We start from the raw sequence: 10,613 nt of genomic DNA, 5'->3' as shown, positions 1-10,613 counted from the left end.
AAAATATTTGATTGCAAAGTGCTCCTTCTTCAACTTTTCTTTTAGCTGATTAATTTTCCATATATTAAGACATGTATACTACCTTTGGACGTGAATTTCTTCACAATTATATGTCGCCCTTCACTTTTTTTTGTTGAGAATGTAACTTAGTTATTTCCATTGAAATTGACACGTAAAGACCGTCAAATATAGCCCAAAAATTAAGTACTTTACATACTCATTACAAATTCCAGCTTTCCCTAATTAAGCTCGGTTGTAATACTCCTTTTGTTTAGGTCCTGCCTCTCTTTTTGACAAATTGGTCCAGTTTTTCATCTGACAAGAGTTTCAATGACGCCCTTCAAGTGTCTACAATCCTCGGTTTTGTGGTGATTTCCCTTATGGAACCAAATTGTGGCATCTCTCGGGCACTTATCCTTTTTGCTTGGATTCGATAGAGGTAGTCTAAAATTTCTTCTTTTCTAGTCAATAGGGTGCACTTACTGTGCTCCAGCTGAGTTTTTTTGAACAAACCTTTATCACTTTGATGTCGATCTTCTTTTCACTCTTCTTCTACAGAGATCTTGCTCTTATAGTGGTTTGTGCCCCTCGTTTAATTTCAGGAGTCTTTCTTTACCTACTATGACATCTTGTACCTTGCCAATCATCTTTGCCGAAGTAGCAGGCTCTTTCTTCGCAATTTCGTGGATCAAGCTATTATTTCGAACTCCTCAATAGGGTGCACTTACTGTGCTCCAGCTGAGTTTTTTTGAACAAACCTTTATCACTTTGATGTCGATCTTCTTTTCACTCTTCTTCTACAGAGATCTTGCTCTTATAGTGGTTTGTGCCCCTCGTTTAATTTCAGGAGTCTTTCTTTACCTACTATGACATCTTGTACCTTGCCAATCATCTTTGCCGAAGTAGCAGGCTCTTTCTTCGCAATTTCGTGGATCAAGCTATTATTTCGAACTCCTCTTTTTAGAGTTATCCCAACAATGTTATCATTCAGGCATTGGATTTGCACCATCTTAGCTCTGGACCTTAACCGAAACTTCTTCAGCAACTCTCCTTTATTCTGGACTAGGCCCAATAGATTTTCCCAGCTTTTCTCAGGCATTTTGCTGTTGTAAAAGATTGTGTAGAATGTCACGACGAGCTATCGAATGACCTTATGGTTCCTTGAAGTAAAGTGGAATAGCAAGATTTGGTCGTCCCCTAGGATAGTGGGGAAAGCTCACCACATTGTTGACTCGTCGATGGTTTCCAAGCTCATCTTTTGGCCTCTCAGCATTTAGGATTTCCATAGTGAAGGGAGGTGAGGTGACTTTACCTAGACTTTGTATTTCTCTCTCTGCCATCTTCCTTTTTCACGTCTGCCAACTGCTGGATCATCGGAGATCCAAGTGCGGGTCCATCATTTTCATGGTTGATCTCTAGTATGGGAACGGGGGGAGCGCTCAACCCCTCTCTTTTGACAGAGCCTCTTCATGTTCCTTTTGTAACCCCGCCATCTCCTTTTGTTTTTCTTCTTGCCTTTTCTTTTTTGTTGCTTCTTCTTCCTTTAATGGAAGCCTTAATATGGTTTCCAGGTTATTTTCATGGCCACTGAACGAGGTCGAAGAAACAGCTGGCGTGGCAAGCAAGTTTTTCGCAAGGGATTGAATGGGTTCCCTTTTTTTTCCTCGATTTGTCATTGCTTCTTCATCCAATCCATTTCTTCTTCCAATTTCAGAAAGGTGGACTGCATAGCGTCTGCGTCCCGCCTATTTTCTTCCTTCAACCGTGCGATATTTGGTAACAGTTCTTCACCGGAAAACATGGTGAAATTCATGTTACTAAATGTACATGAACTTGTGGGAACGAAATGCTCAAGACATTGTTATTGGTGACCAACGAATGTTAAGGGGTTCCTAAAGTGTCTCCCCTTCCTTTAGCGCCAAAGTTATGATGTCGGGAAGTGCTTTTCCCAAATATCGTCCTGATGATCAAGACCTCCGATCTGATGATGAACTATCCTTATGTTTCCGAGTGGATTCAGGTGGGCAAGAGCCTGCGGAAAACGAAGAAGATACTCCGACGCTCAAGTTAGTGGGGGTATTTTTTACCGTTTGAAGATATAATTCAAAAGTCTGAGTTTGGAAGATGACCTTCGATCTCTTTCTAGGAATAACCTGAAATTCTTATATAGTTTTGGATGACCGCCACAGAGCACGGCTGAGATGATGTGGTGGCAAGGGCCCGATCTTGATGGTAGCCACGTTTATATGGTCGTTTGGAAGATAATATCTTTCGACTGCATATCTTCTTATATTGATGCTCTGACACATAAAGGTTCATGTATCTTTAACTCTATCTAGCCTTCCACGTCACTGATGTATTCTCAAGACATATTAGAGCCGAAGGAGACCAAGGAGACCAAGCTTACTCTGACTAATCTTCCTGCTCTTGTGTTCTGACAAGGGTAGGTTTCAGGTTGCAATTCTGACTCAGATCCACCCTCCATCTTTCCTCGAGGAAGAGTGAGGCTTAAGGTACTGAGATGACCTTTGCAGACCTCCCCCACTGAACCAAAGCAGGGTTCTTACTAGAGCTGGATTGGCTTCACTAATTTGCTTGCCTCTGGACTTGCGTAGGGTTCATGCCGACCTCCAATATTAGCGCTCAATTGGCAGACTTCAGTTAGATACACCTCCCTGGTGGCTTTGACGACGGTTGTCTACATGCGTTCTTGGTTAATCTGTTTACTTCTTGACTTGGTCCAAACTGACCAATATTTGGCTCACTAGTCATGAATCAAATGGTTGTTTCAAACCCTTCTCTTCATAGTTTTGCTAATGTCATCATTCAGGTGTGGGATCTACACCATCTCGTCTCTAAGGTGCTGTTTGTTTTTTTTTTTTGGGTCGGAATCTAAACTGGCTGAATCTGAATTAGCTGAATTGAGTTGGCTGAATCTGAAATGACTGAGTTATACTATAATTTGGATGTTTGTTTTTTAAGTCTGAATTACAAAATCTGACTTAAGATTTTGACATTTATACCCCTGTTTCACAATCTAAACAAACATAGCCTAAAGCCTAAACCCTAATTTCTCAATTCTCATTTGAGTGAAATAAAAGAGAAAATCAAAACCTAAACGGCTAAACCTAATCGCCATTTCTCTCTCTACCGTCTCTCTCTCAGCCTCTCTCTCTAACGGATGGAGCTCCGGCTATGGAGCTCTCTCCCTCGGCAAGTTAAACCCCTCTCTCTCTAACCGATCTTCAGGCTCTTTTCTCTAGATTCGCGAGAAACCCTCTCTCTAAATACCAAGTCAAAGAAAGATCCGTCCTCATCTACCTCTTCAACACCCATTTCATGAACAGTTTGGGTGGTGGTGGTGGTGCTTAAATGATCATCAACAATGGTGGAAACACATCCAGCAGCACCTGTACCAACTCGCCAGTATATGAGTAAATCAAAAGCTTCCATGGTTAAAAGAGACAGTGCAGTGAGTTTAGGATATTGGGTTGGTTGAGAAGAAGAGGTATGAAGCTTTTTTCTAGGGTTAACTTGTTGAAGTGAGAAAAAGGGTGAAATGGAAAATTGAAAAGTTAAAAAGAAGGATGGAGAGTCTTGTTCCTGTCTCGGTAGTTTTTTAAGGTGGTGGCTTGTTCCGGTGGTGGTGGTGGTGGCTTGTTCCGGTGGTGGTGGTGGTGGTGGTGGTGGTGGTGGCTGTAAAATGTTTGGGTATATGAGAATATTTATATTTTTTGGGGCTATTAGTGTCATTTAACTTATTTCAGATTTGGGTCTCTATATTCAGACTTGTTTTGAGGTCTGAAAAATGTGAGTTACTTTTCAGCTTATTCAGACATTTACACCATTCAGCCAATGTTTCAGATTTTGTAAATAAGAAAAACAAACACCTGAAATCTAAATTAATCCCAATTCAGATTTCAGATCTGAATTTTTTCAAAAAACAAACAGCACCTAAGTCTTAGCCAGAAGTTTTCTAATGATTCTCCTTTGCTCTAGACTAGCCCCAACGGGTTTTCCAGCTTTTATCCAACATTTTTGTTGTTGTGAAAAGTCGTGCTAAACTTCGTAACGAGATCATTGCTTACAAGTACAAAACAGTTTTACACTTCACAATTTTACATTATCAGAGAAGGGCCCTAAATAAAACTTTGCACCGAGCCCGCACTGATTTGCAATATGTTCAGAGATTTACAATATGTTCAGGATTGCCTTTCATTCGAAGGGTAATTTGTATCTTTGTACTTCATTTTCACCAGAGTTCACTCACAAAACTTGCAAATACCTAGTTATATAAAAAATCCCCTGACTTACCACTATATTCAAAAGAAATAATTCTGTCGCAGTATTTCTAACATTAAGAAAAGAAGTCATAATTCTTGTTACAACCACTAGATTTCTTGTTTGTATTGAAAATGTCTCTCGCTACCGCTCAGAGATTGTGTGGAGGATCATTTGTTCCTCGCCTTCTCCTAGGTATATGCAAGAATCTGTACCCGCGACTGATGCTTATACCCTTGGGAACTTCTAAATTTGAAGTCAACCATTTGGGAGATCACTTTGTTTTCTCCGAACAAATAATTGAAATGGAATAATAATGGCCTTGATTCATCAAGTTCAAATTTATAAAACATAACACAGGTGGAGAAAATATCCAAAACTCAAACTAAATAATAGATTGAAAATACAAAGTTGTGGGTTTCGGATAACGATTAAGTTGTACATTCTTCCTAACAGACCTTACTAGGAAAAGAACTCTACTACAAACTAGGTTCAGTTTTGATTGAAAACTCAAACTCGAAAATACAAAGTTGTGGGTTTCGGATAACGATTAAGTTGCACATTCAGCCTGATGGAGAAGAAAGTTGAACCCAAGCAAATTCCTCTTTATAGGCGAGTTTTGATTCGCAAGATTCTTCACACGTGTAGATAGTTATTGTTGCCCAATCAAGGGAATCTATATCGTTCTTCACACCAAAGTAATAAAGCAGTTGCGGCAAAATCTGAAAAATGTGAGATGTTATAAGCAATAGTAGAAAAATATTTTCACTGTTTTTCAATGGAAAAGATAGAGGCGACAATTACAGTGCAAAACATCTGTTATTTATTTTACCAATTACAATGTTCGAATCTCTTAGAAGACTGTATGAAACTAAGAAGAAAGAGAAATCCTAACCTGCATCTCGAAACACAGAGGGCCATTACAGCAGTTGCATTTGGGTATATCTGCTTTAGATGGCCGGCCACTTGACGTGGGCCATAATGGTTTTGCCTTGGCATCTCGAGAATACCTGTGGTAACATGGGAATCAATCACGTGGGGAAAGTATGCTTCTACAAGAAAATGTATATAGAATGCAGCAGCCATTTTTGGTGTTGTGGCAGAATAAGAAATCAAAACATGTACTCTTCCTACATTTCTAAAGTAAGTGTTTCTTGTGTTTTCTTTCCATATCCATAAAAATGAAGTGATCGAATATGTTGTATGTGTTCAGCTTCAACAACAGGGTAGCGGAGTAATACTGATGTAGCCATCGGCACATGGGGGCACCCGAAGTTTGCAATAAACTGGTATATCTATAGACATTTCAGCTCTAAGGTATACTATGTAGATGATACTCAGATACGAGTATCGGATAATCAGACACTTCAGTGGTATGATATGAAGTTCGGAACGTACTTCTTATGTGAACTTTTAGATTTTAGATACTTATGTTAGGAGGTAGGACCATGTAGTATTACTGTAGGTAAATAAATTTTATATATAATGTAGCAATGGTTGATTGAGAAGTGAAAAAAAAATTGCTAGTAAGAATACAAGACCTAATAACTAAGACAATAAAAAATATTTGCACGCTACGCTATTTACGCTAAATGTAACTGATACATTATACCGATTATAGGCTTTCGTGTTACATAACATGTACGATTTCCCATTTCGATGAACGTTTAAATTACAAAGCATATGGAAAGTTTGCTAAGAGAGTTGGTTTTGAAATTTACGAAACCAATTATGGGTTCCATAGTATTTGGTATGGGAGTTGAATTTAGAGCTATATGATCCATTCACATTAGGCCATTCATGCTACCTAAATGCTGCGGAAGTGGAGAAAAAAAATTCAAATGCATATTTACGGTATTCAAAACAGTTACCTTAATACTTGCTCAGGAGCTTTAGCAATGCGTGTGTGAAAAGAAGTCCAGCTCCTTTTATCATCATCTCCCTGCTTACGAGATTTAATGAGGCTACAGACATTTGATGAAAAGGAATTTTAACTATAGAAGAAGTACGAGCAATTTGTTACCTCGAAATCAGCCATCAACGTCTTGTATGTTTCATCCACTTGCTCCTTGACAACTAATGAGGTTGAGAAATCCTCCTCAGCTGATTCTGTATCGAATTCAGATTCATCCTCATTTATGATCTCAAACTCTGGCCATAGAGTAGTGGAAGCACCTGCTCGAGAAAACGGAAGAAAAGAAGAACCTTAATAGCTAAATTGGATGGACCTTGCATTACAAACGTTAAGCCACTAGTTCATGGAATATTTTCACTGGTTAAACGTTGTCCTCAACTTTAAACAGATTGCCTTCTTCCCAAAATATCAATAACTTACTCTTGCTTGATTTATCAGAAGACTCTCTTACTGTAATTGTGCGATAAATGGGCAAACAATGTAGCCACATCATATACTGTTTGTTATGGCTATTGAGGTCTTAGGTTTTACCCTTGTAAATCACGAAGATCCGCTTTTACATATTTGATTATTTGCAGGAAGTTCATCCCTATTTTAAAATGCTTGAAGATTGAGTCTGATCTGGAGTTATCTTCTTGCACAGTTTTAATCTTCAAATACAAATGTTAGATAACAATCAGGACAATCTAAATTGATAAACATGCCTGCAACATATCTGATGTGTGATATTAATTTTGTTGTTACTCAAAGAAAAATGAAATCTTCCTCATTTTACTGAGTGAACCAACCTTGTATGGTCTCTGTTGAAGTGATTCTTCCATTACTGGAGCTAGATTCAGATGACGGACAAGATATGCTAATTCGTTGACAAGCAAGTTTATGCCCTGAGCGCCAATGCCTAGCCTAAACAAGAAATCGATAAGTTTGTATAATGCCTCGAACGACTAAAATGATGAAAAAGTAATAACATTCACTACCTGGTGTTTTTCAGAACAATAGCGTGCACTTTGACAACTACTGCAGATCTTGTCTCCTTTCCAAGTACCACACCAAGAACAAAGTGCAGCTATACACAGACAACGATAACCAGTCATGAGATGATTCATCAGAAAACAAACTAGGCAAATGCATATTTTACAGAGAAAAATAATTTGCTTCCTCGTATTAGACTTCAACTTGGTTTTATTAGAGAAACCACTTGGATATGCTTCATCATTTTGGAAGGATATAAAAACCCCCAGAAAAGGGAAATAATAGTTTTCTGTTGCGACTTCTTTGGGAACAAGTTGGAATGCTAAACACAGCCCAATTTCCAAAACTTGACTACAAATTTATATCAGATTTGCGTCGTGTTTAGCAGTTAGAAAATTCTTAAAAGTTGTAGTACTTTTGAACCACGAACATGTTTTTGGGTATTGAAAATATCGAGAGTATAGACTAAATTATTCGAAGTTTGTTCTAGTTTCAGAATATCATTTGAAAATTCCAAACTGGTTACAACCTTCAGGCTCGAGTAGCATAAACTATAAAACATAAGTAAGGTTACTAGCTACCTCTAACTTCAGATGATTTACTCGTCTTGTCATTTTTTGGGGGCTCCGCCGAGTAATAATTATTTATGCGAGGCAGCTGGCAGCGGAAAACCTTCACACTAAGATAATCATTTTAGTGTCAAGAAATGTTTTAACTTTAAAACAGGAAAATTGTGCATAAAGAAATGATTGATCTTCACATATAATACCTTCGAGATGGAGATTCTGGTCGGCGTTTCCATTGTTGGTGTTGATCCTGGAGTAGACAAGCCATTGATGGGCACATGAACACAAACAACGTACGGTGAAATGTGTATTCCTTACCAGAGATTGGAGCATAAACCTAGTTATCAATTACAGTGCTCTCGTTAAGCTATAAAAATTTAAATCTTTGACATGTCTATGCCAATGAGGACTCTAATCACTAAGAAATTGTTTACCAAAGAAAAAGGAAAAACACAAAGCGAACTTGTGGGTGTGGTCCTGGACTTTCTTGCCCCCAGTGGGCTTGGGTCTCTCTCACTCTAAAAGCTAGCTCAAGAGGACAGCCTGTCAATCACACTTATGAATGATCCCCATTCACCACCATGTCCCACAACCTATATAAGACTAACACCAATTTTTCACACATTAGGCCTCGAAGACTATCTCCCCCCTTAAGAACCCTAAGATTTTGGTTTTCCTAGACTCTGATACCATTTGTGGGTGTGTCTTAGACTTCATTGCCCTCCAGGTGCTCTTGTTCTTCTCTCATTCAAATCGATAACTCAAAAAGGTGAGGTTTCGAGGGGGATAACTCTATCCCCCTCACACTTATAAAGTGACCACCACCCCGTCCCACAACCAATGTGGGAGTAACTACGACAATCTTTCGCTTCACGTATTTTATCTGAAAGACTATATCCCCTCTTCAAAGGACCTATTCGCTCAAACCTAGGCTCTAATACCACTTGCGAGTGTGGCCATGGGGGACTTCCTTGCCACAGGGCCTCTCTCACTCCAAAAGGTAGCTCAAGAGGTAGGGCTTTCTCTTACACTTATACAATGACTGACCCATCAAATAAATAATGGGTGCCTCATTATAGAAAAAAATTTCTAGGTTACAAAAATATTGGGTGCAAAATCTAGTTTTTCCCCGAAACCATCACCACCACAACTTCTCTTCACATTGGCTTTTCTTCTTTTTGTTCCTCTTCTCACCACCACTATCATCTTCATCTTTTTTTCTCTCTCTAGTGGTGGTTGTGGTGGTTGCGGTCGAAGGTGGTGTTGTTGGTCATCAGGTGGTGTTGTTGGTCATCAAGTGGTGGTGGTGGTGGGTGATCGGTGGTGGTGATGGTGGGAAGAGAAGAAGAAGAAGACGTGATTTTTCCAGGGATAGCTGGCAATGGCCGTCAACATGCTACCCTTGCCACCATGAAGAAAACTAGAGGTGGTGGGGGCTGGGAGGAAACAACAATAATATTTCACCCTATTTTTGTACCCTAGAAAATTATTTTGTTTCCAAAAGTGGCTGCGCAAATAATACCTGAAGCAAGAATTGCAGAGGCTCCCCACAAATGTCACAGATACAAGATTTTCCGGATGGAAGATTTTTTGGATCCAACCAAGCCTGCATTTGGAGAAGAAAAGGTTAGAGAAAAATATAATTTCAGCATCAACCTGAAATTCGATGAACAGAAAAGGGAGTCTTTTTATCATACAGGTGTGCCTCCAGCTTTGCTAGGAAAGAATTGAGGGAGAAGGGAATTGATGTTATTGGGCTTTTCAAGGAAACCTAGGGTTACTTCATCATCTTCTTCAACATCATCATCATCATCATCATCAATATCATCCTCTTGTTCCTCTTCTTCAAGGGATGAGATTTTGAGGGAACTAAACTTCTGCAAGGAATTTTGTTTCAATATGATCTCCATTTCTTCATCATCCATTTTGTGTCAAAGTATATCTTTCATAGACAACGGATGGCATAATTAGAAAGCAATCACACAAAATTTGAGCTGATAGGAGACAAAAAGAAATTTCCGAAATATGTAATCTACAGATAAAAAAACATCAGTGAAATTACTTGATTCAATCAAACAACCAAACTTGAAGTCCTTGATAACAAAAAAAAAACTGTCATCAATTGAATTATTCAGCAAATTCATGAATATGAATATGGTGGTGGTGGTGGTAGTAATAAAAGTTTTAATGGTGGTAGTACTAATTATCATAAAGCTAATGCTATTTATACTCAAGCCATCAAGAAAGATCCCTCTAATGCCACTCTCTACAGGTTTTTCTTTAATCTTAGTACTAATTGTGTATTACTTGTGATTGTTCTTTAAAATTAGTATCTAGATGTGGGTTTTGCCTACCAAGTACTTTTGATAACTCTAAACCGATGTGCTTCACCTGGTACATGCTGAGTACCTCTACATCCAAAACCCGAACAAAACCCTAGTTGTATTCGAATGGAGAGAGAGAGAGAAGATAGAGAGAGAGAGAGAGAGCGAGAATACCTGGTACCCACCCAAAAACGTGAGCTTCTTGATTTGTTTTCGTCTGGTTTCAGCAAGGGAGATCGTTCATGGAGGTGGGAGTTCGTCTGGTTTAAGTTTGGAGGAGGAGGAGCGATTTTGGTTCAGTGGTATAAGCGCCCCACATTTTAGTATCCAGCGCCCCATTTTCCCCCACTTTTATTAGGTCTGGTTTTAGTAAATGGTGTTTCGGTCATTTCTCTCTCTAACGGCACAATACAGTTAAATCTAACGAAGTTTCCTATCGATCACGTCTTTGACACCGCCGGCTTCTGGGTGCAGTTTCATGGTATCCCGTACTATTATCTAACTTCAGCGACGATTAACCGCCTTGCAGGTTGCCTGGGAAACTTCAAACCCACC

General features: G+C 39.0%; 1 protein-coding gene and 2 long non-coding RNA genes across 3 annotated transcripts; 1 reads left to right on the top strand and 2 right to left on the bottom strand.

Annotated features, from left to right (window-relative positions):
* Window positions 1-287: 287 nt before the first annotated feature.
* Window positions 288-2,855, bottom strand: LOC147557082 (uncharacterized). The gene is made up of 2 exons (XR_015233847.1): window positions 862-2,855; window positions 288-616 (listed from the first exon to the last, which is right to left on the bottom strand). It is a non-coding gene; the product is annotated as an uncharacterized LOC147557082 (long non-coding RNA).
* LOC147557081 (uncharacterized) lies at window positions 737-6,796 on the top strand. The gene is made up of 4 exons (XR_015233846.1): window positions 737-1,297; window positions 1,572-2,860; window positions 3,960-5,424; window positions 5,495-6,796. It is a non-coding gene; the product is annotated as an uncharacterized LOC147557081 (long non-coding RNA).
* LOC147557080 (uncharacterized) lies at window positions 4,643-10,395 on the bottom strand. The gene is made up of 11 exons (XM_086658101.1): window positions 10,233-10,395; window positions 9,432-9,676; window positions 9,257-9,340; window positions 7,938-8,071; window positions 7,750-7,847; window positions 7,174-7,262; window positions 6,985-7,099; window positions 6,305-6,456; window positions 6,153-6,223; window positions 5,177-5,291; window positions 4,643-5,003 (listed from the first exon to the last, which is right to left on the bottom strand). The coding sequence occupies exons 2-11, from the start codon at window positions 9,657-9,659 to the stop codon at window positions 4,845-4,847; spliced, it is 1,245 nt and encodes a 414-aa protein (XP_086514227.1). The 5' UTR covers window positions 9,660-9,676; window positions 10,233-10,395; the 3' UTR covers window positions 4,643-4,844.
* Window positions 10,396-10,613: the final 218 nt, after the last annotated feature.

Source organism: Eschscholzia californica, unplaced genomic scaffold, assembly GCF_041429995.1.
Source record: "Eschscholzia californica isolate CP2 unplaced genomic scaffold, dmEscCali1.0.p SCAF_2, whole genome shotgun sequence".
Classification (NCBI taxonomy): Eukaryota; Viridiplantae; Streptophyta; class Magnoliopsida; order Ranunculales; family Papaveraceae; genus Eschscholzia; species Eschscholzia californica.
Note: the sequence above shows the minus strand (reverse complement) of the source record. Positions and strands in the feature narration are given on the sequence as shown.

Bases quoted from the DNA above. Each gene is read 5' to 3' on its own strand.
- LOC147557080 (XM_086658101.1), bottom strand. From the start codon at position 9,659: ATGGATGATGAAGAAATGGAGATCATATTGAAACAAAATTCCTTGCAG. The intron at 6,224-6,304 runs GTAACAAATTGC...TCTCGTAAGCAG, and splicing joins CGTTGATGGCTGATTTCGAG to GGAGATGATGATAAAAGGAG. The intron at 5,292-6,152 runs GTAACTGTTTTG...ATGTTACCACAG, and splicing joins GCTCCTGAGCAAGTATTAAG to GTATTCTCGAGATGCCAAGG.